The sequence below is a fragment of the Grosmannia clavigera genome (genome assembly GCF_000143105.1).
Source record: "Grosmannia clavigera kw1407 unplaced genomic scaffold GCSC_179, whole genome shotgun sequence".
NCBI lineage: Eukaryota > Fungi > Ascomycota > Sordariomycetes > Ophiostomatales > Ophiostomataceae > Leptographium > Leptographium clavigerum.
This window is the reverse complement of record NW_014040759.1, coordinates 127,209-145,221: the sequence shown is the minus strand read 5'-3', so window position 1 is coordinate 145,221 and position 18,013 is coordinate 127,209. Positions and strand designations below refer to the sequence as shown.

The following is an 18,013-nucleotide window of genomic DNA, read 5'->3' as shown; positions in this document are numbered from 1 at the left end:
GGGAAGGAGCTGTGGCGCAGCTGCCAGTTGGCGTGTTACTCCTTCCGCTGATTTTATTGTCTCATTGTGTTGTCTGATTTACGGCGCACTTCTGCGGATTAACTTCTTGGTTTATTATCCCATGGACCGACACGAATGATCTCCAGGGCAGGCGGTTGATTTCTATTGTTCCCGGCCCAGCCCCTGCACAACGATGCTCGCCATCCACAGCTGGCCACGGCTGCTGGCCGTCGGCATCTTTGCTCTCTTTACGGCCTATACCATTCTTCTGTACGGAAGGCCAGCATGGCTGCCGGCACCACCACGGCCTTGGGACGAGGTCAAGAGTGCTGGTCAGACAGAAGGGCAGGCGAGCAGCAAGAACAACAGCTGTATAAACGAAGGAGGTGGCGGCTGGAGCAGCTGGAGCAGCTGGAGCAGCAGCAACTACACGGCACCAGAGCTTGCTCCCCCCGACTCGGGGACGAGTCACCCGATCGACGGGCTGATCGACGAGGCGCGGACGCACTTCAAAAGCATGCTGGGGCGGCGGTCGTTGACGTTGGCCCAGGCAGCCTCGCGGTACCGTGAGCGACGACAGCGCCACCCGCCACCGGGTTTTGATGCCTGGTGGGAGGCAGCGCAGTGCTGGGACGCGGTGGTGGTGGAGGACTTCTTCGACCGCATCTACGACGATGTGGCGCCGCTGTGGGCGCTGGACCCGGCGACGATGCGGCGGCAGACTCGCACACAGCCGCAGGTGATCCGGGTGCGCAACGGGACGGCGTCATTTGTGACGGACAACGAGGGCCGACCGCCATGGATCCAGCACTGGACGGTGCTGGTGCAGGAGATCGCAGCACATCTGCCGGACCTGGACATGGTGGTCAACGTGATGGACGAGACCCGGCTGCTGGTGCCATGGGAGAAGATTGGCGAGTACGTGGCGGCAGAGCGGGCGTCGAGGAAGATGCCGGCACCCGGGGAGGTGACGGGGAATTGGAAGGGGGTGGACGACGTGGACGAGCCTGAGAACGAGCCCTACCAGCACCCCTGGATCACCAACGAGGCCAACCGGTTCTGGGACCACCTGCGCGCAGCCTGTCCGCCCGACAGTCCGGCGCGCAATGTGTCGGCACTGACAACCTTTGACGGTCCGGTCGAATATCCGGCGACGGCCAGCACAGCCTACACGCGAGCCGGGTATGTGGCCAACGCGACGGCCGCCCGCGATCCCTGTCTGCAGCCGCACCTGCGTGGGATGCACGGGACGTTTATCGAGAGCGTCAGCATGTCGACGAGCCACGAGCTGCTGCCGATGTTTGCGGGCTGCAAGCTGCCGCAGAACAACGAGATCCTGATCCCGGGCGCCATGTACCTGACCGAGGACCCGTTCTACAGCGGCGGGGAGGCGCACGGGGCCGCCTGGGCGGACAAGCGGGCCCGCATGGTGTGGCGCGGCACCGCGTCGGGCGGCCGCAACAAGGTCGACAACTGGTGGCATTTCCACCGGCACCGGTGGGTGCAGATGGCGAACGGGAGCACGGTGGCGGCGGTGGAGGGTGGCAGCAGCCGTGCCGGACCGTCGTTTGCCCTGCCGGCCGAAGCGGCTGCCGTCTACGACGTGCCAGCGCAGCAGGAGGGCCGTCTGGGCGGCTGGCTGGACGGGTTTGCCGACGTCGGGTTCGTGGACCTGGAATGTTTCCCGCTGGAGCACGAGGCCGTGGACGGCGATGGCGACGGCGTGGCCGAGACCGAGGCCAAGGTGCTGACGTGCGGCTACACGAGCCCGCACATGGCCGTGGTGGCAGCGGTGCCGATGCGCGAGCAGTACGACTGCAAGTTTCTGCCCGACGTGGACGGCAACTCGTACAGCGCGCGGTGGCGCAGCTTTCTGCGGTCATCGAGCCTGCCGCTCAAGGCGACGATCTACGCGGAGTGGCACGACGACCGGCTGGTGGCGTGGGCACACTACGCGCCGCTGGACAGCTCGTATGTCGACCTCTACGGCGTGATGGACTACTTTCTGGGGGGAGCGCACGGCGACGCGGCCGCCCAGCGGATCGCGGACGAGGGCCGGCGCTGGGCCGAGGCGGTGCTGCGGCGCGAGGATATGCGGCTGTACGTGTGGCGGCTGCTGCTGGAGTATGCGCGGGTGGTGGACGATGGTCGAGAGCATCTTGGGTATGTGGGGGATCTTGTGGATGGGTGACGGGGGAAAGAGGGGTAGAGAGTGTGTGAGAGAGGGAGAGATGAAGTTGAAGGGGGATGAGAGAGGGGTGGGTAGAATGAGAGGGAGAGAAGGAGAGAGAGTGTGTGTGAGAGTGTGGTGAGTGAGCGGGATGAGAGAGGAGGGGGGATTGAGAGGGTGGATAGAGAGAGTGTGTGATTGAGAGGTAAGTGTACGAGTGGAGTTCTATCATGGGTTTACTGGTTGTACAGAGTACAGAGTACGAGCTATAGAGACAATGTCTGTAGTACGAGACACGCTTCAATGCACATTTCAGATATCATATCTCATTGGAGCGCTGTGAGCGAAGCCGTTAGTTGGTAATACGAGGATAGACAGTTTCAAGACTCTTGTACGAAGTAAGATACAAGTCTAATGTACAGTCAAGCACTCTGAACACAAGTCTAAACACAAGTCTGAAAGAACAAGTCTGACACAAGTCTAACCTACGCCTACGTCTAAATCACTGATTCATTCACATGTGTCTAATCCTGTCACATGTTGTCTCGCAGACACATGGCTCAAACGACAAGGATCTGACCATCATGGCCAGCCTGCAGAATCTTATCCAGAACCCGTTGTCAAGCTTCTGCCAGGCCGATCCTATCGGCGACCATCGGTTGGCTCGCTTTTCGGCCTGTGCGCTTTCACAAGCCCGACCGGCTCGTCCTATTTTTTTTTTCTCTTGGCACACGACCGTTTTCCCTGTGCTTCTCCCTCTAGCTACTGTTGCCACCCGCTAGCGGCAATCCTCGTCGCTCATGCGTGGCTCAACCGGCCGATCGGGATCATGACGTATTGCAGCAGAGTGCGAGTGCTTGTACGAGCGAGTTAGAGGGCAATACGGATGTCAAAAGGCCTCTGCTTCGGAAGAGCGTCATGAACCGACTGCAAGTCGACCTGTCCGCTGGCCTGATCTCTCTCATTAGCTTATTTTCCCTCGGCATTTACTCCGTACGAGTAATATGCTAGTATCTGCTGTTGCTGGCGTTGCACTGTCGAATCAGCGCGGCCGGTCGGATCTTTCGGGCGCGCGTGACGCTGAGCAAATACGAATGAGAAGGGGAAAAAAGGAAAAAAGGAAAAAAAGGGAAAAAAAATGAAGCGACAGGGGCAGTGCTGCAGGCCGGCTGGTAGCGGCGAACCGGGATTGCATGCTTTTTGGGAGGTGATGCGTCCCGTGAGCACAAGGCCGAGCCGAGCAAGAGAGATAATACTCTGTAATGCTCTGGCCGTCCACAGCAAAGGGCAGAGACTCGCCACGATCGAGGCTTATACCTCTTGGCCGGCTGCCCTGCGGCCACGGTGACGTGGACGCTGTCCTGGGCAACAAGAGAGACAGGCCTACGATACGCGTACTCGTACGTACCGTGCTGTCACGCCGTTCGGCGCGACAACGGAAGAAGCCGCCAGCACCGAGGCATCCTCCGTTCGTAAACCATCGGGCTGCACATCTGCCATCGTCGATCCAGCATGGTCATGATGCCAAGCCCCACAAATGTGCCAGCGGCCGGCCATGTGCATGGAAACAACAGATCTGCAGTGTCCGGCAGTCCGGCGCGGCGATGTGCTGGATGCCAATATTTGTCTTGTCTCTGCTGCGTCGTCTGTTGTGCGTCGAGCGTCGTCGGATCTGCTATCAGTGCCCGTCTGCTGTTCTCTCTCCTGCCACCTCTCAGCCGCGCCCACATTTCTCTCACCAGCTGCCTGCGCTAGCCACTTATCGAAGAATACGGGGCCCCTCAGTGCCGAAAGCGACCACGGCCTCGCTGGAATGCTTGTCCCGCATCCAGCACCGCACAGCCCGGAACAGAAGCAACGGCCGTCTGCCGGTCCTTCCTGCCGTCTCTGCCAGTCCTCGTCGCACAGCGACACGGCGAGAAACGTGCCTTCCTAGCAGCCTTCTTATACGCCCCTTTTTGGGCTCTTTTCCCCGTCTGCTCGTTGCTCCTTCCCCCTGCTTGCGGCAGGCCGGAACACCGACTCCGCTAGCGTACCAAAACGTCAGAGCCGTTGGCGTGTGTCTGTCTGGGCTGAGGCTGCAGACGTCACTCTTCTGCTCAAACCTACCGTGCACTCTGCACACGCCGTCGCTCCTGCCCTCCAAGATCGCCCACACTCTGACCGCCAGTTGTCCGGTCGCCCCTGCCTCGTCCACCAGCCGTCGCCGGCCACGTCCTTTTTCTCTGTGCCTGACTTTTCCTGTCACCCAGGCCTGAAGCCAGCAGACTTGGGCTCTGTCGCCTGACGACTCCTTCTCAACCCAGATCGCCATCACTGCATGGTTTCATCGCAGGACTGAATTCTGTCGTCTTTATCTGTCGTACGTATCTGTTTCTCTGCTTTTTTGTCTCTTTACCCATTCTCCCTTTTCACGTTTGCGGCCCTCGCCCACCCTTCGTCCTTTTGCCCTTTTGTCCCGCCAATTTGCCCGTTTGTGCTCCTCAGCCACGACCGTTTTCAGCTCCTCTTCTCGTTCCTCGTCCTTTGTCCCATTGACCTCAACCCAACACACCCGTCCGGCCTCCCCTAGCCCTCCTCCCGTCCTCGGTTACCATGTCGTTGGAAGTTCGAACTGCGAACGATTCCCAGTCTTCGGACGTCGACGGAACATGTTCGTCCTTCCTGTGCCCTGCATATAAACAGCCCATCGGCCAGTCGTACTGCTTGCCTCTTCCCACCGTCTCCACAGCTGTCTTTCAATTAAGAACTGTTCCCCAGGCCGGGCCCTTACTAACTCCCCATGGCAGCCCCCAATAGCCGGCAACCTTCGGGCTCTCGCTACAGCTCTAGAACATCCACCAACGGCGCTATCAGCTACAACCCGAGAAATCCCCTCGACCATCGACCCCGCCAGTCCGCCATTCCGGCCTTCCCTGCGCCTCATATCAGGCCTCGTCAGCGTCGTCCCCACACAATTCGCATCCTGACCTATCCTCCTGGCTACATCCCTACGGAATTGAGGACCACCAACCGTCAGCCTGGCGACAGCCGACCCGCCAGAAAAACCGCACCGTCAAAAAAGACGCAGAACAAGGCCAAGAACAAAAGCTTAAAGAGAGGCACCCCCAAGAATAAGCTCGCCGCCCATTTCCTCAGAAAGGCTAGCCCCACCACCTCTCTCGTCCATACTGCTTCGCCGCCTGCATCCAAAACTCTCGGCCAGCTTCTGGCTGCCCTCATCACCCAGCCTTCAGCACCACGTCCCGCGTCTTCCGGCCCCAAATCCAAGGCCCTTGCAGTACCTACATCACAGTCGCAACCCCAACCACAATCACAACCACCGCACAGCCCCATTCATCCTCCCGCGTATGCCCAGGTAGCTGTGTCCTCCCCGATGCCGCGCACACCTGTAGTGGTGGACGCCCTGCGTCAAGAGCGTCATGGCTCTCCCGGCGCCTTGCCCAACCGCAATAGCTTCATGTCCGTGCGCTCTTCTGTCAAGAATATCATGACCTCATCTGTGGCCGAGATTGCCGACAAGCCCATCGCCACTGGCGGCGGCCTCTCATGCTCCATATTCCTGGCCGAGCCCACCGTCTTTCTGACCGGCTTCGACCACGAAGGTCAGGCGTCCCGTCGGAGCAACAATGGCACCGCTCTGTTGCGTGGCACGCTGCTGCTGAACGTGACGAAGAACATCAAGATACGGGCCGTTACTCTTAAGCTGCACGGCACCGCACGCACCGAATGGCCGGAGGGCATTCCGCCCCTGAAGCTCGAGCTCTACGAAGAAGAGTCGCTGCGCACCCAGGCTCTGACCTTCTTCCACGCCATGCACGAGTCCTGGGAAACGCCCTACGGCAACCAATGCACCTACAGACTCAAGGGACCCACTGACAGCCCTGCCTCGACCGGCATGACCGCCAAGGAGATCAAGCGCCTCTCGCTGCAGCAGGTGCAGTCGCGGAGCTTTGGCAAGGGTGATTCGCCCTTGGCCCATCCCGTCCAGGCGAAGGGCTTCAAGGTCTTCGCCCCGGGCACCTATGAATACTCGTTTGAGCTGCCCATCGACCACCACCAGCTCGAGTCGATCAAGCTGCCGTACGGCTGTGTCAAGTGGGAGCTCCAAGCGATGGTCGAGCGTGCGGGTGCGTTCAAGCCGAATCTGCACGGCGCTAAGGAGGTCAATATCATCCGGGTGCCCGACCAGCTGTCGCTCGAGACGGTCGAGCCCATCTCCATCAGCCGCCAGTGGGAGGACCAGCTGTTCTACGACATTGTGATCTCGGGAAAGTCCTTCCCCATTGGCGGCAAGATCCCCATCGCCTTCAAGCTGACGCCGCTGGCCAAGGTGCAGCTGCACAGGCTGAAAGTCTTCGTCACGGAGTCGGCCGAGTACTGGACCAACAATCGTCGCGTTACTAGGAAAGACCCCGGGCGCAAGATCCTGCTGTTTGAGAAGAGCGCTGGCAAGCCGCTGGAAGACAAGTATGCCAGCAGCGAGATCAGCTACATGAGCGGCGGAGAATTGTCTCCGTCAGAGCGTGCTGAAGCCCGGGCCACGGCTGCTCGTCGCCGTGCGGCGGAGGCTGCGGGCACGCGCAGCAGCCCTATGCCATTGCCGGAGCCGTCAGAGAACCTGCTGGGCGACCTGGACCTGGGACTGGAGGCGTACTGGGGCGCCACCGAGATTGAGATGAACGTGCAGATCCCGACATGCGACCAGATGGCTAAGAACCCAATGCTCCGTCTGCATCCCGACTGCAGTTGGCGCAATGCCAACGTCTACCACTGGATCAAGGTTAGTTTCAAGTCTGGACGAATACAGCACACAGATTGCTAATCAGAGAACTAGGTGGTCATGCGAATCTCACGTCTAGACGCAGACGATCCGGAGGGAAAGCGTCGTCGCCATTTTGAGATCAGCATCGACTCCCCGTTTACGATCCTGAGCTGCCTGGCGACACAGGCGAATACAGCTCTGCCTCAGTACTCGGGCATCAATCCGTCGGTAGTAGCCCAGCATCGCGCGTCGGCCACGTGTGGGTGCCACGATGCCCCCAGCACACCCACGCCGGCCAGCCGGACGACATCGTTCGACCTGAGTCTGGGGACACAGCAACAGCACATGCCGATGCCTCCTCAGGCCGCCCACCTGCAGGCACAACAGGTGGACACGCCGGGTGGCGACAGTCGCTCGATGACAGACGGTCCGGCCAGCGACAGCCAGGACCGACAGCGGACGGCACACAGCGACCAAGAGGGCTTTGAAAACCCGCGGCCCATCCATCTGCTGCGGGTTCCGTCGTTTGCTCCGCCGGCCTTTGACGCAGACGACTCCCCCCCGATTCCAATGGACATCACCACTCCGCCGCCCAACTACGATGCCATTATCGGGACGCCCAGCGTCGACGGCCTGGCCGACTACTTTTCGCGGCTCGCCACGTACGAGCACCCAGACGCTGTGATTGAAGACGACTCGGACAGTGACAGCGACAACATGCACATGCCGACGCGCATTGCGTCTCGTGGCGGGCGTGTGAATGTGCGCACGCCGGGAGCTCGCCATGGCCCAAGCAGGAGCATGGACATTGAGCGGCCGACGGTACCAATCCACTTATCCATGGCCAGTGTGCTTCGACGAACGGCGGAGTAGGGCTCCAAGCACTCGGCAGAGCTGCACGATCGGGAAACGATGTGGAAGAAGGGAGGGTCTGGGTCAGAGAGGGAGTCTAGCCATACGACATTACGCTCGGCGATTTGCTTTTGCTTGCCGTCGATTTTCAACGGTCAAAGGGGCCAAAAGTCTGTCTTGGGAGGCGTTGGTCAAACTGAATCCGGTCGCGTTTAAGAGTTGCCAAAGATACCATATAGCATCAAAATAGATGGCATACATAGTTTTCATATTGGGCATTCAGATTAATACTTATGAAGAGGTTTGTCAAAAAATTCTTTGTCATCATAACATATGAGACATTATAAGTGTATCCTGATTCGGAACGGCTTTCGGGCGTTTACGACCTGAGTTGTGACGTAGGCGTGGTATTTGGTGTCGCACCATCTTGCGTACGTGAGCCTCATAGACCAGGACCTCTTGGCGGGCAGTCTAGGACAATGGTGAGGAAGAGGATGAAGCCGTCGATATCGTTTAGGAGGGAGGCCATACAGAGGAGGCCGATTTCGCGTTGCTTGGGGTCTTTTGGCCAAGCCCCAAAGGGGGTTTTAAACGACGGTCACATGCAGGTCGATGAAGCCGGCGGCTCGGAGAGACCGATCTTTTCGCCGCCTTGCCAGAAGAGCGGCCCCCATTGGGCCAAGGCCGATGTCGGCGGCAGGCTGTCGTCGTCCGAGGCGTAGTTGGCCGTCGGCTCAAAGCTCTCGATCCAGCCGCCCGGCGGCAGACATTTACATGGCCCAGAAACCTGGGTACGGAGCTGACTAACCTGTGGCTGCAGAAGTAGGTTTACTATTTCTCATAGTTGTGACACACCTAATCCTGTGCCGATATCCAACGCGTGCCATCCAAGAAAAAATCAGTCACGGAAGTCCGGCCTGTGGGTATGTTCTCGTCCTTGCCTTGGCCTTCTCGATGGGCGCCAGACACAGCTTGTCGTCCAGCAGGAGAGAGACGTGTTGAAGACAAAAGAAGGAAGAGAAGGGAGAAGGAGACAGATAGAGGACGGGACGGATCAGAGGGAAACAATGTCATCAGACAGGGAATCACACGGAAATACACAAAAAAGACAACCCACAGCTGTCCTTTGGGGAGCCTGATGTGACTGTCGTGCATAGAAGAAACGCTGCAATGGCATGCAGCATATGCGGGCGAGGAAGTTGCACGCAAGCGGCAGCACAATGCAGCCTCGAGGCCAAGAAGTCCGTTGCAAAACTGACGCATGCGTCGCTCTTTGTGGAAGATGTCGGTGCTTCCAGCAGCCCTACCGAGGCAGCACAAGTACACGCCGCACATTGAAAAGTAAGGTCAAAAAAGGAGCTACCCGAAGTGTGGTGAGTAGCACGATCCACAAAAAAAACATCTCTGGTAACCGCAAAAAACTGCCCGCACATGGGATTGAACCATGGACCTTAGCATCTCGCACATTTGCACTTGGCTTACAAGTGATACGCTCTACCACTGAGCTATACGGGCTGTTGGTATTTGTTGAAGGACCAGCGCCTTGTACAGCATTATAACGGGACAGTGTAGAAATTAGGCGCCCGCCTGACCGGTTTGCCATGGAAGCTGTACATGCCCATTTCGTATGATTCCACTCTCTATATTTTTTATGCCTATCCCCTCTCAACGAGCAGAGCCATCTGACAGGTCAGTAAATGCGCCCGGAACAGACCTGACCAGCATTTGGCGACACGGCCAAGCACGTCCGGCGCGTCTACCTGTGCCTTTGACGCTTTTTGAGTTCTTTCACATTTAGCTCTTGGTCAGCCCCACAGCCCTTACTGGTTTGATCTGCGCCCCGTTTCAGCCAAGGGAGACGATTGGCGTCCTATATTTGGGTTACATGGCAATACAAAAGATGATTGCCTCGTCTGTGTCTGGGCAGGCTGGGCATCTACTATTATGTAGCTGCCAAGAGGCTTGGGAGCCGGATGGGGGACTCGCTGCGACAGGAAGGCGGGGACAAATGAAAGGACAAGCAGAAAGTAAGATGCCGAGCACGGAGTACTCCGTACCAATATGCCGATTTGGACTCACCCGTCATTGCCCTTGCGATGTGGTACCGCAAGACCCATATTCTGTATTGCTCGCGTACGTAGTATCTTGCTTTGGGAAGGCACGCATGCGATCCCTCTTTCCCTGACCATGGAAGCCAAGATACCACGGCGCTGCATCAGCCCCTGGCTTGTTCACCGAGCGCCAGCCAATCGCAGGCATCGCTGCGCCTCGTCTCCACTTGCAGAGGCTCTTGGTCGGACCTCTCGACCCCTGAGCGAGAGCTGCTTGCACGAAGAGAGCGTTTCGGCCTCGCGGGCCAACGACGGCCTCCTTTTCGGCTCTTGTGCTGTGGCCATCCTCTCCGTCTCTTCCTCTGCCCGCATCTCCAACAGGCGCCTTCTCCTCTTCGCTGGTCGTCCGTCCGTTTTCTGCCAAGCCGCCTCTTTCTCTCATCTCTCTTCACTCTCTCTCGTCTCGGCGTCAATCCACCGCCAGCGGCTCCGAGACCACACAAAAGGAGGCCGGCCCCCCTCCCCGCGATCTGGCATCGGTTACAACAGGTCTTTCTCTTTCATAATCTGGATATTGTATTTTTGCATCAGCGATCCGCTCCTTTTTCTCTTTCTCATTTGTCCGCTGCCAGGTGCTCGACGGGACCCTCATTGCAATCTGCTCCTATTTGTTTCTTTGCTCTCCTTCGTCTTCCTCTTCTTCTCCTTCTCCTGCTCCTTCTCTCGTTCCTTCTTTTCTCTCTCTTTCTCTACGGCAGGCCAGTAATCTCTTAATTTCCGGCAACGACCGGATACGCCTCCATCATCACCTGTCTGCCACCCATGCAGCCGTGTCGACAGTGACAGCAGCGCCCGTCTTCTCTTCCCAGCCATGGCACGACTGTCCTCCGCCCTGGTCCTGTTGGCCGCCGGTGTCGCCGCAGCCTCGCCGACCAAAGCGGTCAAAGTGGCCCCGACAACCGTCAGTGGCACCGCCGACATGCACGATGGCTGCATCCATATGCAGATTGTGCACTCGACCAACACCAATTACTTTGGCAAGCGCGCCGTGGAGCTAGCCCTAGCCAACCGGTCCGACGTGGCCTACTATGCCAAGTGTGAGTGCTGGCGGAGACCAGAGACGGTTTGCTTACGTAATATATACTGACAGGAGACCCTCCTCGACAGTGAGCTTTGGCACGCCGGCACAGCCGCAGTTTGTCCAGCTGGACACGGGCTCGTTTGAGCTGTGGCTCAACCCGACATGCGACGGCCTATCGCTGAGTGACGCGAGCTTCTGCGAGGCTGTCGGCAACTTCAACACATCGAACTCGAGCACGATCACGCCGCTGAACGAGACCAAGGTGCTGCAGTACGGCATCGGTTCAGCCAACATCTCGTACGTTCGCGACAGCATCGGGCTGCCCGGCACGACGTCAGTGCTGAAGCAGGTGCAATTCGGCGTCGCCAGCTCCACCTCGGATGAATTTGCCGGCATCCTCGGCATCGGCTTCGGCCAAGGCCTGACGACAAACTACGCCAACTTTGTCGACGAGCTGACAGACCAGAACATCACCCAGGTCAGAGCCTTCAGCCTCGCACTCGGCAGCAAGGACGAGCAGGAGGGCGTCGTCGTCTTCGGTGGCGTCGACACGTCCAAGTTTTCCGGCACCCTCGCCCGCGTGCCCATCATTCCCGCTGCCCAAAGTCCCGACGGTGTGCCGCGATACTGGGTCAACATGTCGTCCGTCAGCCTGACTGCGGGCAAAAACACCGAAAGCACCGAAAGCACCGGAAGCTCCAAGACGACCACCAAGACGGCCACCAAGACATCCACTTCCAAGGCAACCGCATCCACCAAAGCCGTCACTTCCACCTACGCCAACAGCTCCATGGCCGTCTTCCTCGACAGCGGCTCTACCCTCACGCTGCTGCCGGCCGGACTCGCTGACAGCATCGCTGCTGACTTTGGTGTCGTCGACGGACCTTCTTCCAGCGGCTTCTACTACGTTGACTGCAGCTACGCTTCCGCCAATGGCACTCTCAATTTTGCCTTTCCTGGCGTCTCCATCAGCGTCCCCTTCCACGAGCTCGTCCGCCAATCCGGCTCCCAATGCATGCTCGGCATCCAGGCCAGCTCCCAATTCGCCCTTCTCGGAGACACCTTTTTGCGCTCTGCCTATGGTTCGTCTTTCTCGCCTTGTCCTCTTTTCTCCCCCCTTTTTCCTTTCCCCCAAACTGACAGTTCCAGTCGTCATCGACCAGACCGACAACGATATCTGGATGGCTCAATACACCAACTGCGGCTCGACTCCTGCTGCCCTCGCAACCACTCAGTCCCTCGTGGCCCTGACCGGCGATTGTTCTCCGGGCGAGAACATAATTGTTGTCACCACCACTCCCTCCATCCCCTTCTTCTCGCCCACCACTTCTTCTTCCGCCACTGCCATCACTGCAGTTCAAACCGCTAAAGCATCCGCATCCCCCAGTCCCTCGACCTCGTCTATCAAATCGGCCGCTGCAAGAACGGCTCCTGGCATCCTGCATAGCTCTGCTGTCCTCATGCTCACCTCTGCTCTCCTTGCCGTTGCTCTGGTAGACCAGCTGCTCTGATCCGCCCTTCGCAGATTTCGACTAGGCATCCTGTATGAATGAACGGCATCCTGTACATAATTCGGCGTAACTTGCCCACCATTTTTTTTTACTTTAATAGAGAATCTAGCGTATCTTTGTCACAATCTTTGATTCCCAACACCGATAGTAATGAGACTTGTATTTTCTCCCTGTCAACTATTCGCTCTGCGAGCCTTCCAAAGGATCTAAGATCCGGCCAATTTATACCAAAAACTCGAATCAAATAGGTCTACAAACCAGACGACTCGGAAAATATCAGTCGTCACCTGAGATACCCATCGCTAGAGAAACGTGACCGTCAGTGAATCCGCTCCTTCGGTTTCTTAATGAGAATCAGATCTCGCCTCCGATTTTCTTTCGGTGTTTTACCGGTTCTGCTGCCTAGATCCCTCCAGCCATAAGCAGTAATCGCAATAAACAAAAGGCACCACCAAGAAAAGCAATGCAAAACTAAATACCATCCAGCTTTTGTCGTATAACCAAAATGATAAAACACAAAAAGCAAAAAGCAAAAAGCAAAAGATGCCCTAGACAAAAAAGTCCGCCCATACACCACTTCTTGTTGATCATTCATGAAAGCCCTGATTCTCGTCCAAAAATGAACCGGACCATGCCGGAAAAAACAAGGGAAAAGCAAGCAAAACCCCGAATAAAAAAACAGCCAGACCGGACCATCGAAATAATTGTACATGGGTAAGAGGAGAACAGAGAGGGCGAGAATTATGGCAAAACCAGACGCCGTTTGGTAATAGTAGCCCCATGGACGTTCCTCATGTCAGTTCCATTAATCAGAGGCCACAACAGACTTCTCGGCCCGAGACCGCATGTGGCCAGCATGATTTTCAAGGCACTCGGCCATCAAGTGTGTGACTAGAGCATGCCGTTAGTCGAAATTCGCTCCCAATACCCAGTACTCAATGTTTTTGTAACTTACCAGGCCACACACCCGCTTTTCCCAACATGTAAGCCGTGACGCTCAAGATCTTGGCCGCGTAGCCAATCTGCTCTCCCAACTGCATGCGCGCAGCAAGGCGACCAGATATGCCACCCACGGAGTCAATGCTGCCGTTGGCCAGCTCCAAATTCATCTTCATCTCAGCTGTCGACAGCATGTCTTGGATCTTGTTGAGTAACTTGATATCCTCATCTTCAAGTAGCATGATCGCAGGCACCTGTCCTAGGTCCACATCGTCGTGGCCAAGAATGCCGAGATACCGTCCGATGCGGTCTTGCAACGTAGCCACCCATTCACCAAGCACCTGCGCACAGTCAAAGGCGCATAACGCCGACTGCAGAGGTAGCTCCCTGTTGGAGAAGTCCGCCAAGGTGAAACCGAGCTTATCCGTCATGGACAAAGAATCTGCTGCATAAAACGCTGCTTTACGCAAGTGCTTCTCCCGTCTCGACGTGGCACGCTGGGCCTGCTGTGCATTGATCTGTGTCTGCGCCGCTGTAGCCAGTGAGAACTGCGCCGCGGCGAAGTCCGGTGTAGACGAGTGCTGCGTTGCCGGAGAATCAAGATGACCAGAGGAGCTGCTCCCAGTAAGGTCCGAGGAAGCGTCAGTCAAGACCGACTCGGCAATAGAGGCTGGAGAGTTCTCTGCGTGCTGCACAATTTCTCTACCATGTGACAGTTCTTCCGCTAACCCATCCCAGTCCCGCTGCCAGAACATTTCCTTCGATCGCGACATGTTTACAAACAGCCGAACGTAGGCAAGGTCCAGGAGCGGAATCGAGTCTGTGGCTAGGGCACCCAGAGCAAAGGTATTCGGTAGCTCGACTCTGGGGCGAGGATTGCTGGCCCAGGCACGTTGCCATGCCTGCAGTGCAGGCTCGATATGCCGGTGCATCTTCTCCGTTTCTTCGTTTGTCCAAATCTTGTTGTGATGGCGCTGGCGGGTCTCCCATATGTAGTTGTGCAGGGCATTGATCAAGATGAAGCAGCCAAACGCGCTCGGCTTCAGTTCGGCCGGGACGTCGTTTCGACCTTCTGGCAACTCGCTATCGACTCGCCTCACCTGCTTCTCACTAGCTCTGAGCAGGTTGCCTAAAGCTTCATGCATCGTCATCCGATTGTGGTTGGCAGCTGCTACCCCGCCCAATGCCATGAAGTCTGAGCACGTCGGTGCGGCAAAAAACTCTTCGTCGCATGGCAGATCTAGAAGCAACTCCGAGTTCGTCAACGCCGGCGTGTGATTGTATGAGGACACCAGGAAGCTCGACATTGTAAAGATAGCGTATAGCGTACGCTTCCGCTCTTCCATGTCCCTCCATTTCAGCCATAGCTCCTCTTCACTGATGGTCTTGGTACCATTGCCACTCCAGAGGCTACCGTCATCAATGTCATCCCCCATGGTCATAGTCAGATCTTCCGAATCAGGCTCGACGCGTACCGGTCTCAGAAGGTTGGCGCCTTGAGCAAGGCTCACCAGGGCTGCACAGTGTGTGGAGGCGATCTCACCGGCACGCTTGTCCGAGCCGTTGTGACCATACACGACATTGAGCAGCATGGCTTGCACCAACCACACAGGTGTATCCACCAAATTGTCTGTCTGTTGTGGCTGTCCATTCACACCGACTGAGGACGCCCTCCGGAAGTGTGCGTTTCGTACATGGGACTTGCGACGGTCGTCCAGATAAAGCTGAATCATCCGCTTAGACATGGTGAACAAAACCCGAGACCGCTCATGTTCTAGTTCGTAAAGCGCACCGATTGCGGCCATAGAGAGGCTCAAGCATCCGCTTCCACCGACTGCACCATTGAGGTCGTTGCTCCTCCAAGCCTGGCCATTATCCGATCCCGACACTGTGGATGGAGAGCTCATGTCGGATGAGATCTCAAACGAGAGGGTCGCGACGTGCAGAAACGGATAGTGAGGCTGGAAATAACGCAAATAGGCGCCCACGTATCTCTGTAGATCGCTGGTGCTAGGTACTTGGTATTCAAAGGCAGATTGTAGAGTCGAAGACGGCGAGCCAGATCCGCTAAACGAGAACTTGCGTGTGCCAAATGAAGAAGACTGTGAAGGAGATGAGTTCAAGGCATTGATTATGGCGTTTCTTGTAGCGTCTGTGATCGTAGACACTGGCATATTGTTGGTGCGAAATGCTTCCCCGCTGTTGTGGCTACCATTCAACGAGGTCGGAGTATGAGGAGCAGCGCCGACGCCAAAGCCAAACGTTTGACTCAGATTAGCTGGGTTCATAGTCGTTAGCAGAGAAGGACTGAGCGAGCTGAGAGATGGCGGTGGCGTAGAGAAGTAAGTATCCATGTTTCGGTTTGATGATGGCACAGTGCCTACACTATTCAACGAGTTCTGCCCATTTTGATTGCCGAGCTGACTCGTTGGGGCATGAGGCGACATTGAAGAAAAGCCGCTCAGAAGGTCTGAAAAGGTTGCCGAGCTTATGTCGAGAGAGAAGCCACTGTTGATCATCTGCTGATGTATACTGCTATCCTGCTGCCACAAAGGCAAGGAGGTCGAGGTAGTCCCGTCTGAGGACACTGGGGGGACAGACGTGGAGTGCTTTCGCATATGGGTCGAGCCATCGAGCATGATATCGCTAATTCCACTCTGGCTCGTCGTACTCATCGCAGAAGGGGACGATTCATCAATGGCGTTTTCGTCGACCGCACTATCGAAAGACAGCTGGTTTTCGAAGCCGGTCAACCAGTCAAAGCTGTCTTGGGTAGATGACATGTCGCGATACCCACCAACACCGTGTACAAAGGCTGATGTAGGATCCAGGGCCAATGCTTGCGGTGAGTCTGTGTAGCGCAAAGCGCTGGGGTTGATCGTATTACTATTGCTGTTGCCGAATCCAGCACCCTCGAATGAGTAGTTTGGGCTGAATAGTGGCAGACCAGATGCCGAGTTCATGCTCGAGTAGTGAAGACCGCCGGTTCTGTGGGTTTCGAGCCTTGGCATACCGTGGCTAGCACCACGGTGTCCTAGAGGGGCAGCCGACATGTCCATGAAGGACTGAGATTGGTCTCCCAGGGAATCCATTACATTAACAGAAAAACCAGCCAAGCTCGGATGCCTGCTGTGCATAGGCGGTGGAATACCATGCAGCAAGGAAGTGCTTGGGTGCATCGCAGTAGCGTCAACGTGACTGATGGTATTAGCCCGTGGCCGCATTGTCGTTCCTGATTCTCCAACACGACTACCACTTCTGGCGTTCACATCGGCAAGGCCGCCATTTTCCCCAGGAACGCCTGGACCACCAGCCATGCTGCTTTTGCGAGCACGACTGGGAGTGACACCGGTTGTGCTTTCGCGTCGATTCCGAGGTCTCGCGGCAGGGGTAGTAGACTGGTGAAGCTTCTGCTGGTGGCGCAAAAGAAGATCCCGGCGGGCAAAGCATCTTGTGCATTGTGAGCATTCAAATGGTTTCTCCTTGGTGTGAGAACGTTCATGGCGCTTCAGGTGTTCCAATCGCGCAAATGAGCGTTGGCAAGTCGTGCAGACGTGTGGACGCGGCTTGTCTGTCTTTGGCGGTGGGAATGTCGCTGCGGGTGTTTTGACGTTGACCGTTATTGTAGATGCTACAGCGCAAGCAACCATATTAGTAAGAGGTGCCAGACGTGGAGGCAGTTTGGTTCAAAAACAATGTGAAGGACAAGAAGGTTTCGTACCAGTGTCGTCAAGGATCGGGCCAACCTCCGAAGCGGGCGATATTGATGTGTTCGACAAATCGGCGGTAGGCAGAGGAGAGAAGGATACGCAGAGTCCTGGGGCCGTAGAATCCGGAGAAGACATGGTCTTAAACCCAGCAGTAGAGAGAGTGCAGAAGAGAGAGATGTGGAGGTAGAAGAGAGATTAAGGTCATGGGAGATGCTTTGTAACAAAAAAATAATGGGCATCTAGGGCAGAGATTCGTTTGCCACCGTGTTCCGGAAAGCTGGAAGATGTAGTGCACGAATGGATGAACAACAGGGTGTCTCTATATTATATGTATAGGTGGAAAGGAAGCGACGTAATTGGGGGATATGGATCACCGTGAACAAGCGAGCTTTTGGTTGTCGACGCCGCCACTTAAAAAGAGGAACCTGTGAGTGGCCCAGCCGTGACTCCGGTCCCGTGAGAAAGGGGAAGGCAAATCAGGCGTCCAACAGTCTTCTGTTGCTGTCTTCCTAATCGCCCGGAAAGAAGGCAAAAAGGGGAAAGCGAGATGGAGAGGCAATTGAGGCAGACGGGAGGTTGAAGAGAAGCAAAAAAAATTAAGAAGGGAAGAAGGAAGAGAGACGGAAGAGAGACGGAAGAGAGACGGAAGATGGAATTCCGAGAGCAGAAGAGGGTAGCCGGTCAAAAAAACGCTTCCTTAAATCGGGTTCGTCGCGCCTCTGTTCTTTTTTTCGGTCGTTCTTGACTCGTCCCTCCCGCCTCCGTTATAACCGCTGGCTTCGTTTCTGAGGACCCCGGGGGTAAAGGTGGTGTGGGGTGGGACCTGGAGAAGGAAAGAGCGAAGAGCAAGCCTCGAGGCACAGTGCGGGCAAGCAGATATGCTAGCGATGTGATTGGTAGAAAACGAGACCAATGGTGGGGCACTGTAGTGAAC

The 18,013-nt window shown here is 56.6% G+C and overlaps 5 protein-coding genes across 5 annotated transcripts; 3 read left to right on the top strand and 2 right to left on the bottom strand.

Moving 5' to 3' along the window:
- Positions 1 to 193: 193 nt before the first annotated feature.
- On the top strand, positions 194 to 2,191 carry CMQ_60 (capsule associated protein; the record flags this gene model as incomplete). Its single annotated transcript, XM_014313999.1, has 1 exon — positions 194 to 2,191. One exon carries the CDS (start codon positions 194 to 196, stop codon positions 2,189 to 2,191), a length of 1,998 nt encoding a protein of 665 aa, XP_014169474.1.
- A 1,738-nt stretch (positions 2,192 to 3,929) lies between these two features.
- Positions 3,930 to 4,484, bottom strand: CMQ_30 (uncharacterized protein; the record flags this gene model as incomplete). The annotated part of the gene is made up of 1 exon (XM_014313969.1): positions 3,930 to 4,484. One exon carries the CDS (start codon positions 4,482 to 4,484, stop codon positions 3,930 to 3,932), a length of 555 nt encoding a protein of 184 aa, XP_014169444.1.
- Positions 4,485 to 5,546: 1,062 nt separating this feature from the next.
- Positions 5,547 to 7,808, top strand: CMQ_146 (arrestin domain containing protein; the record flags this gene model as incomplete). Its single annotated transcript, XM_014313768.1, has 2 exons — positions 5,547 to 6,953; positions 7,008 to 7,808. The coding sequence occupies 2 exons, from the start codon at positions 5,547 to 5,549 to the stop codon at positions 7,806 to 7,808; spliced, it is 2,208 nt and encodes a 735-aa protein (XP_014169243.1).
- Positions 7,809 to 10,709: 2,901 nt separating this feature from the next.
- On the top strand, positions 10,710 to 12,430 carry CMQ_249 (candidapepsin-4 precursor; the record flags this gene model as incomplete). The annotated part of the gene is made up of 3 exons (XM_014313871.1): positions 10,710 to 10,935; positions 11,006 to 12,001; positions 12,063 to 12,430. The coding sequence occupies 3 exons, from the start codon at positions 10,710 to 10,712 to the stop codon at positions 12,428 to 12,430; spliced, it is 1,590 nt and encodes a 529-aa protein (XP_014169346.1).
- Positions 12,431 to 13,235: 805 nt separating this feature from the next.
- CMQ_288 (c2h2 transcription factor) lies at positions 13,236 to 16,380 on the bottom strand (the record flags this gene model as incomplete). The annotated part of the gene is made up of 2 exons (XM_014313910.1): positions 13,236 to 13,321; positions 13,386 to 16,380. 2 exons carry the CDS (start codon positions 16,378 to 16,380, stop codon positions 13,236 to 13,238), a joined length of 3,081 nt encoding a protein of 1,026 aa, XP_014169385.1.
- Between the last annotated feature and the right edge of the window lie 1,633 nt (positions 16,381 to 18,013).